Here is a 19,105-nt window from a genome sequence, read left to right as displayed (position 1 = left end):
GGATATGTACATGTTTTTTTTTATATACTTAAATATATGTTACATGTGTATTTGTTATGGAAGTTTACCACAATGCATCACAGGTGTGCGTGCAACAACATACACTAATAACGTATTTAATATATACAAATGCGCCCAGATAGCAAAATCTATTCAATCTGGCCTCATTTTCTATTCACGATAGTCAAAATGTTAAGAATAGATGCAGATGCGTGCGCATACGTTGTGTCGTTCATGTCATCCCGGGAAAAAATGATTTTCTCGTTGTCGCATATGTGATTACATGTAGTCATGTATGGGCAAATTTCATGTATGATCCTTTTTTTCCGGAATGTTAAGAAAATATCTCGTCCAACAGCTTTAATCATAATCACGTCAAGAACACGCGCACATCATTCGTGTGCATCCTGTGTAATATTAATCACGTTAATGATCTCTAAAAGGATATTAAGAAGTCACACATGACGTCGCATTGTGATAAAACGTGATCATCACGCATTTCTATCTGGATGTATATATATACGTAGGATATACAACGCATATCAAAATGTTTGTGTGAGCGTTTACTTAACCCTTTGATTGCGTACGACGGATATATCAAAGAAAAGTACCTCTCTCTTGCTTACGCCGTATATTCCCGTCGCTCTTCATTCGTGCGACGGCTATATACGGCGCGTCGCGGCGGCGCAGCGACTGTAAGGTCAACAAAAATATTAAATGTTATTTACTCGATTTGTTTGATTAAATCTTATGCACGTAATATAGTCGTCTCAGTGTCACACGATGGAATCTCTCGTGCCGCACACTGCGAGCGTCTTTTTGTTTCAGCGCGCCGCAGTCAAAGGGTTAAATATAAATTCTTCTATTCAAAAATAGAGAGTAATCCATTTTTTTTTAACGCATAACTACTGATTTAAGAAAAGGATATGTCTTCTCATTTAAACAAGTTTGCTCTCAGTATAAAAATATATATGTATATTAATATAAATAAATATATTATTAGTACCTCCGAATAAATATTTTATATTGTTTAGATATTTTTTTTTCTCTAAGCGTAAGCACTCAATTGCAACTTAATTTCCAGCGAAGAGCGTTGCCAACGCCGTCAGACGTCGCAACTCTTAAGATTTAAGCGTTATCGCAACCTTCAGCAGCGCCGGAACGCCCTTTGTCAGATATCACGTGAGCTTTTCATTGTTCAGAGCACAAAAGGGCAAAGGCTTATCTGTATTTTACCTATCGTAGATATCCGGACTTCCTAACGATCTCCGGACGACATCGGCGGCTCTTTGTCGCGCGTTCGCACGCGGTAGAAAATTACACTAAGGCGCGATCTCAGGCGGAAGCTCGTAATCAAGTAGCGAGATTTAATTAATTGCGAGGAACTTTGCAGTGGAGTGTCGAAAAAAGGGTAATATACATATAAATATGTACATTCGTCGGCCGCTTCCGTCTCGCCGTGGGAGCCGTCGTGACAGAAGCGCGACTTGCGAACGGAATAAGAAGGGACGGGATCTGCGCGGACGATCGGCGTCGCTTTCACTTTGGCTTCATGTTCAAGAGGACGTAGAGTATCTGCTTCCAGCGCGGCTGGACTCTCTTCTCGCGGTCTCTCGCTCTTTCCTCCTTGAATATCCTCCAGTCCTTCCGCTGCTGCACCTCCCGCGGCCCAAATCCGGCCGCTGGCGCGAAGGCCTTCTTCATCATCTGGAACAGACGACAATTGCAATTGGTCGCAACTCGTGCGAGACTGTTTGCGTTTTCTTGGATCTGACGATTTTTCGATTCGGCCTGTCTCTCTCTCTCTCTCTCTCTTTTTTTTCTTTCCTTTACGACAGACGTACCTGCGAAAACGGCAGTTCCCGATTCTTCAGCATCGCTATCAGCATCCACAGCGGTATCTGAAATACACCGACGCACAGTAAAATCCAGCCGGCGGCGTGCGCGGAATTCGGCAACGATCGGTCGCCGTACATCAAAGGCGACAAGGTGGCTACGGTGTAAATAAAAATCGATATCAGCAGCAACGGCGTCACTATGAACCAGCATATCCTCCAGTACATGCTCGGCTTCCGGTCCAGCATGAATTCTAGGTCGTCCAAGAAGTTCTCGAAACCTGAAACGGGTGTAACGTGTCATCGACACCGGCATCTTCGAGTCGCTCGTCTGTGCGATGAGAACGATGTAGAACTCTTACCGTAGACCCATATCACTCCGGTCATTTCGAACGACGCCAGGATGAACACCACGAACGAGGTGCCGTAGTAATCCACCAGAGTCAGGACGAACTGACCGCCCTGAAGAAGAGGGATCGTTCTCTCATTACCGTAACTTTACATTACCATCATTGGCGAGTTTCTTCTTCAATAATATTTTTCCAAGTTTTTTTCTTCTCTAACTTTTACAATAAGGACGATTGTTATGCGAAAAATTTTTTAGTTGAATATTTGATAATACAATTATTATGAAGAGGTTTCCTCGATAATGATTTCTTTCAACAAAATTTTTTCTGACTAAAACCAAATACAAGACAGCCCGTGAATTCGGCCCATTTTCTAACATTTTCTAAAGTAATCGTAATTTTATATTATCGTCTCAGTGGCAGATTTATATAGAAAATTGATTATCAGAGTTCGCTGAGGGCCAGCTTTGTACTAACCGGGGTGACATAGACAGTGCCGATGGAGAAGCCGAGGAAGCAGGTCGGGACCACAATCTGCCAAGTCTTGAGCGACGGGAACTGTTCGTTTATCACGGTGATGATCCCCGTGCACATGCCGACGGCGCTGCCGACGCCGAGGACGAACATCATCACGAAAAACAGCACGGCAAACAACTGCAATACCGCATCGATCATTTTGTATTTTGCAGGAAGGAGATTATCGAGAACTACTGTGAGAAGTCGATATACGCATTAATTACACGTATTAATCAAACGCGCATACCTGCGGTATAAAATCGAACTTTGCTATGGCATCCGGGTAAGACACGAAGGCCAGACCGGCGCCGCCTTTTACCACCTTGGAAATGTCTTCCTCACCCAACTCGTACGCGAGATTACCGAGAATACCGAAGATCGTACAGCCGGCCAACAGGCTCGTGAGAGTATCCAGCGTAGTAATAATCATCACGTCTCTGAGGTCACACACGCGATCATTATGAGTCAGTTCGATATATTTAAAGTGGCTCAAGGCAAACGGAATTGAACGGAGAGGAAAATATATATAAATATACCTATCAATTCCTGGCCTGATATTATGTTGTTCTTAATAGAAGGCAGGTTAGAAGGAGAAGAAAAGCTACTAATTTTATGTACCCGTTTTTATTTTGTTTTCTTTTACCCGTAATTTTTGTAAACGATATTAATATTTTTCACACGGAAATTTATCTTTCTGTTTAGTAAGCGAGGAATTCGAAGTTTCAAGTCACGAATAAACAGGAATAAAGCTAAATTTCAATTGACGCGCGCTCGAAAACTCACGTCTGTTCTCGTTCTTATCAGCGATGCCACTAGCGCGGATTCATACTTGCTCGAAATCATTGTAATAATCACGTGAAATGACGTCGTAAAAAATGTCTTTTATAGAATAATAGTTCCTCAATATAATTCGATCGATGGATGGACCGTGTTATAAAGCTGGTCCTCGGAAGCCGATGAATTGTGAAAGATTAAGGCGCGTCTAATAATATGGGACAAGGATGTATTTCCTCACCTATAAATATTGTGCTTGAAGTCATTGTGGGCGGAGTACGTGATGATGCTGCCGAAGCAGACCGACAAGGAGAAGAAGCATTGCGTCACCGCGGCGTACCAAACGGTCGGCTCCAAGAGCTTCGACCACTTCGGAACGATGAAGTAGAGAATCCCGTCGATCGCGCCGTTCAGGGTGACCGCTCGGATCAGCAGGGCGATCAGCACGACGTACGGGAAAAGGGCGAGGAAGTAGGAGAACCTGCCCGAACTCTTCACACCTTGGAACAACACCAGACAGACCGCCGTCCAGCTGCCGAGCAGGCACAGCGTCAGCTTCCAACTCGGCAACCCGATCCCGTCGTCGATGCTATCCTTCTCGTGCAGGACCACTCGCCTGTGAATCGTTATCGGGTTGCTCTTATCCGGAACAGATTTCTCGGCATTCGATTCCCGGAAATGAATCTTTTCAAAGAGAAGGGATATTGGATTTGTTTAATTTAAATTTAAATTATTCTTTCAATTCAAGTGGAAGTTTTCTTACTTCGATGTACAATTTCCCTTTTCTTCAATTTAACTTCGAATTTTTCTTAATTTAATGTAAACTTCTCTTTTCTAAAAATTCGAGTTTAATGTTTTGTTTTATTTCAATTTACATTTTTCTCTTTTAATTCACGAACATTATTGACAGAGATGTAAAGAACGGTGTTGTGAATAAAGAACCACGGCAGAATTCCACGGAGAAAAATGGGAAATCTCGTCGCACGACTGATAGGTGTCATATTTTACGTTACATTAAAACGATTAAATTATTTTCTTCCAATTTGAATAAATCGTTCCTGAAGAGGTAAAAAACGAGGACACACTCACAAGAAGTACAGTTCAGCCGAGCTTTGACGCTGAACGTCGCTGTTGAGGAGACTGCCGAGGGTATCGGTGTTGGTCGCGTTTCCGTGGAAAGTGTGGTCCCTCTTCATACTCGAGTCGACGCACGTGTCACCCCATTCCTCAAAGCAAGTGGCCCACGGCAGCTTGGAGGAGAAGGACGCGACCAGGAAAAACAGCGTCAACGCCATCAGCGAGCTGTAGTAGGTGGCTAACGCTATCGTCGAGCAAAACTGCGCCCATCCGACCCCTGTCGCAAAGTAATCTATTTTCAAACTGTGATGAGCCGTTTAAACACCGTCATTGACTCACGCTGAGTAAAAACCAGTAGGGATCTGTTTGCAGAAATTTTTGCGAAGAAAAATAATGCCATTTTTGTGCCCCCTCTCGATTTCCATTAAACAATTTTTTTTGTACTGTATGTTCATTAGGAATGTCAAAAGTAATCATTAGATAAATAGAAACTCGATCCCATGAAGCCATGATTAATTGTCAGTCTAGATATATTTCAATTCGAGATGAAATTTTCTTCAATTCAAATTTCTCATATCTCCAATAACAATGCAATATGATAATATTAACTTTTAACTTATATTTACTGGATTGGTACTCGCGAATTTGGACGCCCGCCCGGGAAAGAAAAGGTCATATATGAAACATGAAATTTGCCCATACACGACCATAATCCATATATGTCCGCAACGAAAAAATACGATTGTTTACAAATTATATGCAAACACGATCGAAGTAAATGCTTTTGGCTACTCGTGTTTCTGATAGTACGCGATATCGACATATAATTACTTCATTTATTCATTCATAAAAAAATTCATTCATTCATTTATTACTTCATAATAAACATATATGGGCAAAAAGTTCATATATGACTTTACATAATTATATATAATCATTTTTTTCCTGCACGGATGTGGAAACAACACCTTGGTTTCTGCTGACAGCACAGATCTTCGGTCGATCCGCGTCTCCCGCGGGAAAGTGAACGAAAGACGGAGTATTAATTACCGACGAAACCCGGCGACATGCTCCAGACTTTGACGGACGATTTGCTGGAGAACTGCCCTATTATCATCTCCAGGAAGTAGAACGGCTTCCCTACCAGGAAGAGGAGGATCACGTAGGGTATGAGGAAGGCGCCGCCGCCGTTCTCGTACGCGGTAAACGGGAATCGCCAGATGTTGCCGAAGCCGACGGACACGGCGATGCACGACATGAGGAACTCGATGCTGTTGTTCCATGTCGCCCGCTCGTGCTGCTTGCCGGACGATTCGGCGCCGGAATGCACGTCGAAGCTGGTCACGTCGCCGGACAGGTAGGTTTTGTCGACACGGGGCTCATCGTTCTGGAAGGCGACGTTGTCCAGGCCCTGCTGCTTGCGATCTTTCTGCAACGCAAACGTTATCGTGCGGAGATTTCATTTCGAGGCACGCGACTCATATCTTTCGAGAACGGCGCACGTGAACGATCTCATCGTTTGAAGGTAAAAAGTCCAGTAGCGGAAATATATTCAATGCGAACAGGTTCGCGTTCGCAGAAAAAATTCTCATTCTTCAGTTCAGTTCTGTCTCTCGGTTTAGAGAACGCGCCGAGATCGGGGACGTCTTTCCACCTTCGGTAAATCGTCCGGCAATCGAGAGGGAAGCGAAATAACGGCATTCCGACGGGAAAATCCTGAGAAAATCCGATAATGAAGAGAAAAATCGACATTTCTCGTATTCCTCGAGGGTGTAAACCGCCGGGAGAGTAAATCGGCGCGAATCACACGGAGATATCTCGCGATAGCTTTATCTCCGCGAAAATCCTGCGCGGATTTCATTCCCGGGCAAACAATAAACGCGTCAACTAACTTCTTCCCCTCTCTCTCCTTCTCTCTAAGAATCAGATTTTTTCTCAACAATCTTTACGACATTATTGCGACATGATTAGCCCGTGTTCGTTATCTTTGCCTGCAGCCCGCGGGTAGGCTTTCTTTTTCGGTTGTACTCCGCGTCAACGTCGCGAAACCATGTCGATCGCATTTAAAGTGACTTTCACTTATCGCCCGAGCAACGGGACGCGTAAATGATAGAAAAGAAGCGAATCCCGCGTTTTCTTCTCTCTCTCTCTCTCTCTCTCTCTCTCTCGGCGCGGCAGTGAAGAGCGACGGAAATGCGCGAGAAAGAGAGAAAGAGAGTCACATAGTTCGTCGTTCGACACAGCCAGATCGACGCGGTAATTACCATTCGCGCTAATTATTTCGCGCACGACGGAGTCGCCGTAACATACCGTGCGCGCACTTTCCATTCGCTTTGCGGTCGACGATCGATCGATCGATTACCACGTGTCGACCGGTGCTTTACCGCCGCATCTCAAATCGGCCACCACTTACCGCCTCGTACATGGTGTGAACGATCGCGTGGTTGGATGGACTGCGACGTGGAAATCGGAGGACAGCGGAGCCGTTCCCGTCCAAGGTTGTAAGAGTAGTAATCACAACCGAGAGCGCGGATCACGAGACGAGAGGACGACGACGAGGAACGCACCGAAATCCACGAGGTACTACGACCGGCGATGAGGCCACCGGCGACGAGGACTGGCGGCGGACGAGCGGCTCACTCCCGCACGAATCCCCGGGAAACGCATTGATAAACCCGATAACCATCGCCGTACCCTTGCGGCTAGGTGGGCGACTGACAAAACGCGACCGGCGGTCTAATCGCGCGAGTAGGTAGGCAGATAGGAGAGGCAGGTGATTCACGCGGGACCAGAGCGGGAGAGAAAAAAGAGAGAGAGAGACGCGAGGTCGCGAAAGGATAATTGCGCGACGTGGAGTCGGGGAACCAACTCGTAAAAAAAAAACAGGTGCGGGGAAGGGGTACAAATAGCCGAGAGCGCGACGACCCGACGGAAGGAAGACGAAATGGGATTTCCCGCCCCGCGATTACGTGACGCAGCGGTGGAAGCCGCGGAAATCGGGTGATCCGAGGAAGGGGATATTCCGGTGCTCCTCTCGACGTTTCATGGCGAAACGCTCCTTTCTGTACTTTCCTGAACGAGACCGTGCGTCGTTGACGCACATCATTCGGATGTCGTCACAAGCTGCCGCAGCGTGCAGTAACGTAGCGGCGAGGGAAAGGAATATTGTCGTCGGCCGCAGGTGCGGAAAGGAAGAGGGGGCGTCGGGAAGAGAGGGGGGTCGAGGGGGACGGGAAGGGAACACGAGCAATGCCAACGCGATTCAGAATGTATTCAGGATCCAAAAGGGGGAAAATGATGCTTGGCGGTCATCGATGACGTCAATTAATGGCGTAACTGGGATTTCGAGGAGGAGGGGAGGCAAAAATTGATTTTCGCACGAAACTAATTGGCATACTTATATGGAAGTCAGTCTTCGCGGATCTTCAGCAAACTTTCTCAATACTTGGTCTTCCGGTTTCTTTCTTTTCGGAGATACCATTTTTCGTGTACAATCAGGTTCATATTTTGAATTCGCCTTTATTCATAAAAGTGGCTTAGGGAGCACCTGATTAACGGCGAAGACAGAGAAGTTTAAGGTACTTTTATCAACAAAAGTGAGTGCGAAATGTAGACTTTAACATATGTAGTTCACCGAAGCAATTTTACGACATTGTTGGCTGCAACCTTTCGTTCTTCGCAGTATATCGAAAGATGTTTCAGTGGTGCTCGTTGCGCACGGTTACCCCGATGGAAATATTATGCTGAAAATTTCATTGAAATTCTCCCTCAATTGACCCTCTTTCATTATCAATTCCGTCAATGTACGCGGTTTTCAGTTAAATTCAGTAAGTTTTAGCAGTATATTTTAACTTTCTTTACATTCGAGTACTAGTATATTATAAATTTGACGAAAGTTACTGAAAAATTACTGAAATATATAATAATAAATATTTAAAAATAAGTCATAATTTTCATCATGAAAGTCAATGTAATGTTGTGAAATATAATGTGAATTAAAATAATATAATTTTTAAAAATAATAAAAAAATTTCTGAAGTATTAGATATCATGAAATTTACCGAATTATTACCGTCATCGGTTTTTAATTGTAGAACATGCACTGTGTGGCAGTTTCTGGTAGATTGTAATATATCGCAATTATATTTCTTTACTTTGGCGATTATCATAATTTGTTTCTCCCTTGCCAAAATGTAATTAAGGAGGACGCTCCCTGCTCCTACTGCTTCTGTCCGTGTCTGTTTACGTCCCCACGTCTCAAGTACAGTCGAGTTTCGGCCGCGACCGGTCAAGATTTGCTTTCACATCGCAACCTCGCGATTCGAGGATTCGTCCAGTCGTTTCCTTCTTCTGCCTTCTTTCCTTCTCTCTTCCTGTTTACACTCTCGCATAATCGCACCGCGAGAAATTGAAGTTTCTTCCTGGAGTCTGGAGTTTGAGACAGGTAGGACGACAGTCATGTAACTCACATTTGATTACAGAATGAACCGGCTTCTCTTGAGCGTAAACGTGTGTATAATTCGAGCTGCTTACTGTTTTGTCATCTTGTTTTCCCGGTGCACGTCCTACTTGTATGACTTTATTACTTTCTCGCTGTCCTCAGTCGGAACAACACGCGTTTCTAGAATCGTGGCTCCGGCCTGTATATAATCGAGATCTATAAACATTCTTTCACAGTGACATATCTTTGGAACTCCTTATCCGAAGAATTCGTTGATTACACATTATTGCCTGAGTTTACACACGTGCGCTTAAATCAGACTATCAGACAGGGAAGACGGTCATCGTAGGTAATAAATAATTGACTAATCTGGCAATTACCAGTGTATGTTTCTCACGTCGTATTCATTAACTGCAGTGCCAATGATAATAAACTTACACGCATGTTGCTGCTATTACGAAATATTTTTCGCGTCAAAACTGATAAATAACTTTCCATCGGTGCAGGGTTTAAATATACTCTGTGCTCTGCTCTATTCTCGGAATTCAGGTGTTTTATTGACTAAAATCACTAAAGAGTCTCACTGTGTCTCAATGCGTATCGGACCCAGGCAGTTGTACATTAAACGAAATCGCGATCATTTTTACGCGCCTCGGAACGGTCGCCGATAAGCCACGTGCACGCCGCTCTCTATTGTGCTCGGTACATGCTGCTGCATATATATGGACCGTGCAATTGTTACGGCGACATGGTTAGATTCACACCTGCGCCGTCGACGAAAGAGCCGAGGAGCGGGAAAGCAAAAGGCTACGTATCAAGGACGACCGGATCGGTGTTATTCGCGGAATACGAGCAAAATCACCGCGCAGAGTCACCCATTTCGCGTAACGGACGTGTCATAATAAGCGTGTTATTTTTTTCTCTCTTCTAAATTAATAATAATGTTAAATTATACACCGATTGCGAAATCAACGGGTAATATGATAAACGCGCGACTGGTCGCGTTACGTTCATTAAAATGCGAAATCAACGCTTGAGGATTACTCGTAATAAACCTCGAAAGCGACTGTGACCTGCATTCCTGTCATTGTTCCGCCTCTCCGCGTCGCGGTAACTTCGGAACTCCAGCCATTTCCTGCGGTCCTCCGCATCACTCGGGCCCCACGATTTCAGCGGTTCTGTCGCTCGCTTGATCATCTACGGGATGGGTGGAGATAAGTAAACAGGGTGCATTAGCTCGGGTCTATGGTAAGTGGTCTTTAGCCTCCTTTGGTCCAAGCGATAAAATACAACGTAATTTCTAACGAAAGACGCTTCTCGTGTTGCCGAGAATCTTAACAACGTTTTTAAATCTTAGAAACGCTTCTTGCTGGAAATTACGTTACAATTTAGCGCCTGGAAGAAAAAAAAATAAAAGACTTACTATACCTACGGTAGATCCGAACACAAAAAAATGATAATAGCACAAAAAAGCCACAAGCAGTAAGAAAATTGACCAATCGCATTATCGATTATTCCTTCGATTTCGTGAGGAAATAGTCGACTGTGATCGGTTAATTTCCTTACCGCTTAAGTTTTATTATTTCAACTTTTCTGTGTGCCATAGCCTTTCGTTCATGAGTAAGATTTGGCTTACTTCTCGACCAGGAAGGTGCCTTTTTCTCAATATCGCGATCATTATCCACAGGGGTATCTGCAGAACAGCAACGAAGAACAAGATCCAACCTATGACTGTCGCGCGGAAAAGACACATTACACGACTTCGATATTTGTCCGTTTTTTTTTTTATTTTTATGAGAATCAGCAACTGCAAGTGACTTACCATAAGCCACTTCAGGATAGAAGGACTTGTTATACTTGAGTGGCTTGAGATCAATGATCGCGTATAGGAAGATGACGATGATAATGATCGGAGTGACGATGCTCCAGCAGAGCCGCCAGAACAATGACAGCCGTCTCTTCAGCATGAACTCGATGTCGTCCAAGAAGTTGTCCAGGCCTGTAATCGATCTCAATTGTCAACATTTTTCGGATCGTGAATCAGTCAGCATCGTGAGAAATCGTTTGATATCTGTGACTATTTTATTCATAAAAATATATAAAAACAATGGAGACAATAAGAGCCGAATTGAAAGGTCCGGTTTGCATGTGCTTGCAATGTTTAATACACTGAAAAGAAAAGGCAATTAGATCGAACAAATTGGCAGTCACCCTTGTTCAAAGAAATACTGCGTCCATTAAACAAATTACGTGTTCACGCAATAATATATTGCGTTGATACAGTTGCTGATTAAATCGGTGAGGTGACTCATTATTAGCGCCTATAAAATGTGTTTCATGTACCAGACGTGCTCGAACAAGTCCTGTTTGTTTCAGCAAAATTTCGTTAATTCGACCATCTGATATTTCTTAGTATAATTACGAAGTCTTAAGTCAACTATTACAGAGAATTAGCAATTCTATTTTTTAGTGCGGAAACATACCATACGACCATGCGACGGCGATCATTTCAAAAGCGGCCGGCAGGAAGGCGATAAACGAGGTGACATAATAATCGACGAAGGTCACCATGAACTGACCTCCCTGTGAAAGAAGAAAAAGAAACACTTGCGATTACGTGTCGCGGAAGATTGGTGACGATCACAAATCAGTCGCGCACAGAGAAAAAAATCTCTTTGGATTTTGTATTTCTATTTATTTCACTAAAATTTGTTCCATAGAAACAACATATACGAAATATATTATTTCAGTGAAAATTTTATTGTCTCATTAAAAAAAGAACTCTATTATTTAACAAAAAGATATTATTATTTGAAATAATATCTTTCAACCAAATAAAGTATTATTTGACTACATTAAATATGTAAAGTGAAACAAATAATTTCTTCATGAGAAAATTATCTTTTGTTTGAAGCGAATTTTTTTTATTTAAGATCAAGACACATATTCGTCGAAAAGTCGAATAATCGTACTTATTGGTCGAAACATTAGTTTCTACAGAGCATGCCGATGATGAAATTTCTTTGGATGAAATTGATTAAACTTGAATAAATCTTGTTCTGAGTGCGGTCAGTTACCGGCGTGACGTATATGAGACCGATGAGGAATTCGCCGACGCAGGTTGCGACGGCCACGTGCCAGTATTTCACGCCGGGGAACTGGTCGCGCACGATCGCGATGATGGCGGAGGTGAGGCCGACCTCGCTGCCTATCCCCAGGACGAATATCATCACGAAGAAGACGACACTGAAGAACTGAGGCGCCACGTCGAACTTGGCGATCGTTTCCGGGTACGAAATGAACGCCAAACCTGTGCCGCCTCGTACGACCGCGCCGATGTCTTCGTTGCCCAACTCGTGGCTGAGGTTGCCCAGGATAGCGAAGATCGTGCAGCCCGCCAACAGGCTGGTGAAGGTGTCCAAGGTCGTCACGATCATCGCGTCTCTGCCCAACACAGATCGCGACACGGTGAGCGAGGAGGAAAAAATGGGGCGTTTCTTCGGCCGATTGTTCCTCTCTAAATTTCTTCGAAAGCGAAACTTCACTCTCGAACGTTCACTCTTGCGATGCCTGGCGAGGTATTTTCACCTCGTCTCGCCTCGAGTGAATCTCCTCTCGTTTTCTGTGAGCTTCCGCTCCGAGAAATTAAGCGCAAGCGCTCGAGCCTCGAAAAGGAGAGGCCATGACCGGGTTGAGTCGCGTCGTAAACTTTCCTGCGGGGATCGCCACTAACCTGTAGAGATTGTGGTTGAACTTGTTGTGGGAGGCGAACATAACGACCGCGCCGAAGCAGACGGTTAACGAGAAGAAGCACTGAGACACCGCGTTGTACCAGACGCCCGACGTCAGCAGTTGCTCCCAGGTCGGAATGATGAAGTACAGGATCCCTGCGGCTGATCCCTCCAACAGGACCGCCCTCACGAGAAGTACGATCAGCACTACGTAGGGGAATATCGCCAGGAAGTAGGCCGCCTTGCCCGAACTTTGCACGCCGCGTATCACGACGATGAAGACCGTGAGCCAGCTGACGAAGAGCCCGATCGTCAGGCGCCAGTCCGGCGCGCCGATACCGTCGTCGATGTTGTCCTTCTCTCGCAGGACCTCTTTGCTACGAATGACACGAGCACCGGTGTTTGATCGGCAGCTACGAAAGCTACAAGACTGGTGGTCTTTTCTCGAGGAACATTAGAACATCTGATAATGTCTTGAAGGCGTCTCTTCGAGACCTTTCTGACGTCTGGAAGACATCTCTTAAATATATACTGAGAGAAAAAATCTAAAAAGTAAAAAATATTTGTAGGATGAGTACTAATATACATAAATTCTTGTATTCAAATATAACAAACAATTGCCTTCATGCAAAGTTACAGGTTACAGAAAATGCATACTTTCCTACTTGAAAATAATTTTTTCTCGGTGTAAAAATGTGTATATTGGTATTAATAAATGTATTATTAATATCCATCGAGTATAATTATCTTTTTATTTTTTTAATATTTTTTCTCTCATCTTTTAGACGTACTTGCGTGGATTCGGGTTGATTCACGTCTAGGTATTCATAGTTATATCTTATCTTTCTATCTATCTCTTTAAGACCATCTTAAGTTCACTTTCAAATGCATTGTAGCCGATGAAACAATTCATGTCGTACCCGAAGATGATCTTAAGACCTAATTTTGAACACAACCGCATATTGCATATATATATAAGGAAATCAACCAATCGTTAATTATGCAGCAAAAAAGTGTCTTTTATATTAAATTTTTATAATTCTGGTCAATTGCCTCGTGCATATGCATTGCATGACTAAGCAAGCTTATATGGTTACGCAATTAATACGGCATCAAGAAATGTCTGAGAGAAGTCCTGTTTATTTCAGACGGCTCTAAGAAGTCCGAGACACTCAGATGCTGTCCGGAACAACAGTTACTAGAAGTACAGCTCGGCCGAGCTGGAGTAGCTGACATTCTGGACCAAAAGCGCGCTGTTGCTCCCCGGGGCTGAGTCCACGCAGAATTCGCCCCATTCCGGCCGACACCTGCTCCACGGCAACTCCCCTTGGAAGCTGACGACCAGGTAGAACAACGTCAAGGCCATCAGCGAGCAATAATAGGACGCGAGCGCCAACAGTATGATAAACTGTGCGACACCGACGCCTGCGATCAATCGAACAGCTTATCACCGGGCCGCCATAAATCTATATCCATTTATTACAGACGTTTCATGCGATCGATAAAGTAATCCCCCTCCTTTTTTTTCTTTCTGGTTTATCGAAAAATTTCCAGAGAGTGCGTACGTGAAACTCAAATTCAAACGTTTCAAACTTTGGACTCTCCGCTTTTTTTCTTCTCTTTAGAGGCGGAAGACTTTAAGCTGCACTTGTGTTTGTTGTAAGTGAAATAAGAAGAAAAGAAGGGAGATCGATAGAGCTTTTAAGGGTTTGCGAAAGTTCGTCAAATCGTCGGTGATTTCATCGGGTCGATAAATGAGTCATTTTATAGGCGCGGAATTAAACGTCTGATTGTATTTGAAAGGTGGTATAAAGCAGTCGATAACAGTGACGCATATTTTGATTTAATGTGACGTGTTTTGTTTTATTGCTAAATGCAGTGAAAACATGTCATTAGATCTCATCTTTTTGTTTCTCTCAACGAGTTTCCATTAAATCTAATTATTTTCGTCTAAATTTCATCGAGCTTCATAAAATGGCAAAAAAAAGGCAATGGTAAAAAAAGGCAATGGCGAAAAAAATTAAAAAAAGGAAATATGACTGGAAATATTATCCGACGAACTTTTGCAAGCTTCCAATTACCCACATAGCACGAATGTTCCAAAAACATCCTAGAGACGTTCCGCAAAGATGCTTTGATATCTCTAGAACGTCTCGAGGATGTCTTTCGAATATTTGTGCTACACAGGTAGTAAAGATCGTGAGAGACGCGTGTCGAGGCGAATGCACACCTCTGAATGCCGGTGCAAGGTCCCAGATTTTCACAGCCGAGCGACTAGAGAATTGGCCCAGCACCATCTCCAGCAAATAAAACGGCTTTCCTACGATGAACAGGATAATAATGTACGGTATCAGAAACGCCCCCCCGCCGTTCTCGTAAGCCGTGAAGGGGAACCGCCAGACGTTGCCGAGGCCAACCGACATGGCGATGCAGGACAACAGGAATTCCCGGTCGTTTCCCCATTGTTGTCGCTTCGTTGTCGGCTTCGTGGCGAAAAAACACATGTATCGTTTGAAAACGTCAAATTTTCCATTCCAAAAAGTCTCTTCGTTCGAAAAAAATCGAATCGCCGGAGTAATGTTCGTAATCTCGATCGTCGCGAGAATTTCAAAAAATTATCTTGCGATTTTACACAATATATCGGCCAGGTATCTCGGTTTTCTGCATATTTTACTGATTTCAAGAAATCATTGTGTTTCTCAAGAAAAATAAAAAAATAAGGCTACATGTTGCAAGAGAAACTTACTGCATGTCATTTCTCGCCTACGACGTCACAAAACCAATATGGCTGGCGAAGGGAGCCGAGTTAAAATAAAAAAATATTAATTTTCTGTCGCAAAACGTCTCTTTATTCGAAAAGGAAAACTAATCGCAAGAGTAGCATCTGTAATCTTAATCGCCACTTGACATTTTTCCGAGAGGCGGCTTTTTTCCCCATAAATAGAATTAATCGCTAGCAAACGTGTGTACCGTTTGAAAATTTTTAATTTTCCGCTGCGAAATATCCTCTCGTCCTCTCGAAAAAGAATACTAATCGCCTTCGTAATCTTGATCGCCGTCCGAAACTCGACTTTTCTTTCTCCGCCGGTAGAATTATTCGCAAGAGAATCGATATCTACACGTTTTATTTCCGTTAAACTAAGATAACTAACCGCTTGGGTTTCACGAAGACCAGGTCCATTAGCGTCGACGTTATGGCAGCTCACGGTGTCGTCCGCAACGAAGGCTTCATTTATCACGCCGCTCGAGACCGTGAACGATACCTGAAACAATCGAGCGACCACAGCCCATCAGTCCCCGGGTTACACACCTTTTCCTCCCCTCCCCCCTGTTGTTCAACAAATAGGAAAACACATTACTTATGTGTGACGCGCATCAACAAGCAGAAATGCAAAATTAAGAGATCTTTTCTTACAAAGCTCGATTATCGATCGCTTCGATGCTCAATAATTTATATGCAGACGCGATTCCGAGAATTCCGTCCGTGATTACATTGAGAAAGAAAAGAATACTTAATTTATCTATATAAGATATTTGAGAGATACGGGGTTTGTTCCTCTCGCGGAAAAATAAGGTTTATTTCTGCGAAAAAGGACCTTATATCCCGCAAATAAAGCGCTTTTTTTCTCAGCGTAGTAATCACGACCGTAGCAACGGAAATGGACGTTAAGTCATTACCGGCGTTTACCTTCGAAACGCAACTCGACGAAGTCCGACGAGTGGAACGCGCGTACTTTATATATATCCAGTGAACATCAGCTAACAGTAACGCAACATCAATGTTACAATTTCTCACTCGACAACGTGACTATTACACAACACGCGTATTACATTGCATTTACATCATTGCGTTCGCACACATGCGGAAGAAAGTACCAGATTCAAGTAAAACAATCGCTTTGATATTCCTCGGCGTCAAATAACATTCACTTGATCCAAGTGAAATATTTGTCAGATAAATTATCCAAATAAAATCTGTTTGCTTGGTCCAAATGAAAATTTCACCGAAGAGTGTCGGAGTAATTATTTACTTGAATCCAGGACTTTTTCCCGGTGTGTGTAATATTTTTTGTCCGCCCGTCGCGATGAATAAGCGAGATTACACACCGGTGAGCGCACCGGCCGTTTTATGCTCTCCTGATTCTTTGTTTACGTACCTTTCGTTCCATTCTGTTCCGGCGGATGATTTATCCCTTCAGCTACTCGACCTCCGCATCACGCGTCTTACCTAATCCGCCACGATTTCAGAGATTTCCAATTAAAATACACACTATAGTCCCTTCCGTCACCGTCGCGCCGACATGGACTCAGGAGATATTAACAATGCGTGTGAATTTATCCCGGGAATTCAGCATTATTCGTATGACTAATTCGACGGAGTCCGCGCGGACACGCGCGGGCGAACGCGTCTTCAACGTCCGTCTCTATCGGGAATTTAAACTCTTCCCAGATGAAGATGTAAACTGACGCTCCGAGACGCGATCGGTGTTGGTTGGAACGGACATTAATCGAGAAGCGCCCGGTAATTTCAGTGGTGATTGATCACCGAGTAATCATCGACGGAAAACTGCCGGCCCGTACACGAGGAAAATCCCAGCGTGCGTTCGAGGTAAACGTTGCCGTAACTCCGACCAAGAAGAGAAGGGCCGAGATCGGAGGCGTAAAGCGGGGCGGAATTTAATGTGCGGGGAAAGATTCGCGTCAGCAGTCGCGGAAATGTCAAACGTTTTCGGCAGCGGGGCGAGGGACTCGCTGAATTGCGGGAGATAATCGTCGGGTGAAACACGTAGCACCGCGAGTGATTCCCACCGAGTAATTCGGCGGCCGAAGCCGCCAGATTCTCGCGTTAAGCCATTCTATTCAGCGTCCGTGAGAGTACACGGAGAAAAGCGCTCAACGATTACTCCGATGCTCGTTGGCAAGTTTTTACTTGGATCAAGCAAGATTTACTTGTGCGTGTCGTTGCGCGAACGCATAATTCGTTCGGTGGACACCGTCTTTTTTGAAATAAGGGCGAACGCGCCGATTTTGTCGATTCAACTGTCTTTCATTCTCAACACACAGCTATCGAAAACGAGATGATTTATCGCGGGAATTTACTCGTCGCACAGGTCAAACTGTTTACATTGAAGGAAGAAAGCGCTACGCTTCAAGTAAATGTCCGCTAAGGAATATTTCGGAACGACGATCATTTTACTCGGATTAAGTAAATATTATTTGAACGTAGCACTTTCTTTTCTTTTTCAATGTGCAACGTTCAAGCAATGTTTACTTGATCCGAGTAAAGGAATTATCCCCGATACCCCTTGACAAATGTTTACTCGAACGTCACACTTTTTTCTCCCTCTCACTGTGCAGTTGTTAAAATAACGCATAACCGATTGCGCGACACGGCATTACCGTAATTCCCGTTCGCAAGGACGCGTCGTCCTAATTATCATTCGCGTGATTGCCGAAAAGCTCCGCGATTATGTACGCTCCAGTTTAATTAATATGCACAAAAGTGATAAACAACTCTCGCGAGTTGTGCGCACGATCGCGATCGACCGAGCACACGAGATGTAAACGAGCGATGATTCTTGCAAATGAGTGATCGACGTCAGCCGATCTCTTTATAAATATGTACGTACTGTAATCGGCCGATTGAGCCAATAATAGGTGCGTCGTGAGTCGCGAGATGAGAAAGACTGACGCGCTGTATATCATAAAACTGTATTACGGAGGAACGAAAGGATTAGACGAAATAGCCGTGTACACTATCAATAAGATAACGCCCGTACATCGAGAGACGTGTATTGCTCGAGCAATAATATTAGCGCGCGGCCGATGGAAATATCCGCAGGATCGTGGAATCCGTCGTGCGGAAAGCGAAGGAAGAAAAAGAATCAGGAAGGAAGGAGAGAAAAAGTCGCCTAAAGGCCTAATAATGCCCCGGGCGGGCGAATCCCGCGCGATAATTCGTGGGACCGAGATTTTGCGATGCGTTTGTGAGGCTTGAAATGCCGTGTGAACACTCACGAGTAATGATGTACGTTTGAAGTCATCAGCGGCGGAGGATTCAGTTGTAGGCGCAGCCGAGTCCTCTCGTCCTTCCGCAATTTTCGACGACTGCCGTTTGAAAAATGCATATTTCACCGTGCGAGAAAAATGGCGCCCCTTGGAGCGAACGGTGGCGCCAACTCGTTGTCCCGCGAGCGAAGCTTATGATCGATCGGTAAGGTAGCGCGCTGCTCGAGTTACCGACCGTGGGTAACAAGGGCGACGATGTGTCCGACTGGCTGGAGCCAATTAGCGCTTAGACATCCGCTAATTTCAAATGTTACTACACGATAAAGTACGTGTTCCGCGTCGTTGGCTTCCGAACGGACGGTTGGAATTTCGTCA

General features: G+C 44.2%; 2 protein-coding genes across 2 annotated transcripts; both read right to left on the bottom strand.

The window, feature by feature from the left end:
* Positions 1-20: 20 nt before the first annotated feature.
* On the bottom strand, positions 21-7,177 carry LOC106745332 (sodium-dependent nutrient amino acid transporter 1-like). Its single transcript, XM_014620845.1, has 9 exons — positions 6,963-7,177; positions 5,600-5,978; positions 4,562-4,826; positions 3,714-4,088; positions 2,946-3,135; positions 2,660-2,836; positions 2,198-2,297; positions 1,845-2,116; positions 21-1,707 (listed from the first exon to the last, which is right to left on the bottom strand). Exons 1-9 carry the CDS (start codon positions 6,972-6,974, stop codon positions 1,540-1,542), a joined length of 1,938 nt encoding a protein of 645 aa, XP_014476331.1. The 5' UTR covers positions 6,975-7,177; the 3' UTR covers positions 21-1,539.
* Positions 7,178-9,292: 2,115 nt separating this feature from the next.
* Positions 9,293-18,825, bottom strand: LOC106745392 (sodium-dependent nutrient amino acid transporter 1-like). The gene is made up of 11 exons (XM_014620973.1): positions 18,740-18,825; positions 16,879-16,949; positions 15,874-15,984; positions 14,952-15,204; positions 13,921-14,146; positions 12,724-13,098; positions 12,068-12,434; positions 11,474-11,573; positions 10,813-10,989; positions 10,627-10,721; positions 9,293-10,187 (listed from the first exon to the last, which is right to left on the bottom strand). Exons 2-11 carry the CDS (start codon positions 16,888-16,890, stop codon positions 10,017-10,019), a joined length of 1,887 nt encoding a protein of 628 aa, XP_014476459.1. The 5' UTR covers positions 16,891-16,949; positions 18,740-18,825; the 3' UTR covers positions 9,293-10,016.
* Between the last annotated feature and the right edge of the window lie 280 nt (positions 18,826-19,105).

The sequence above is a fragment of the Dinoponera quadriceps genome, unplaced genomic scaffold, assembly GCF_001313825.1.
Source record: "Dinoponera quadriceps isolate SergipeBrazil2010 unplaced genomic scaffold, ASM131382v1 scaffold1609, whole genome shotgun sequence".
Classification (NCBI taxonomy): domain Eukaryota; kingdom Metazoa; phylum Arthropoda; class Insecta; order Hymenoptera; family Formicidae; genus Dinoponera; species Dinoponera quadriceps.
Note: the sequence above shows the minus strand (reverse complement) of the source record. Positions and strands in the feature narration are given on the sequence as shown.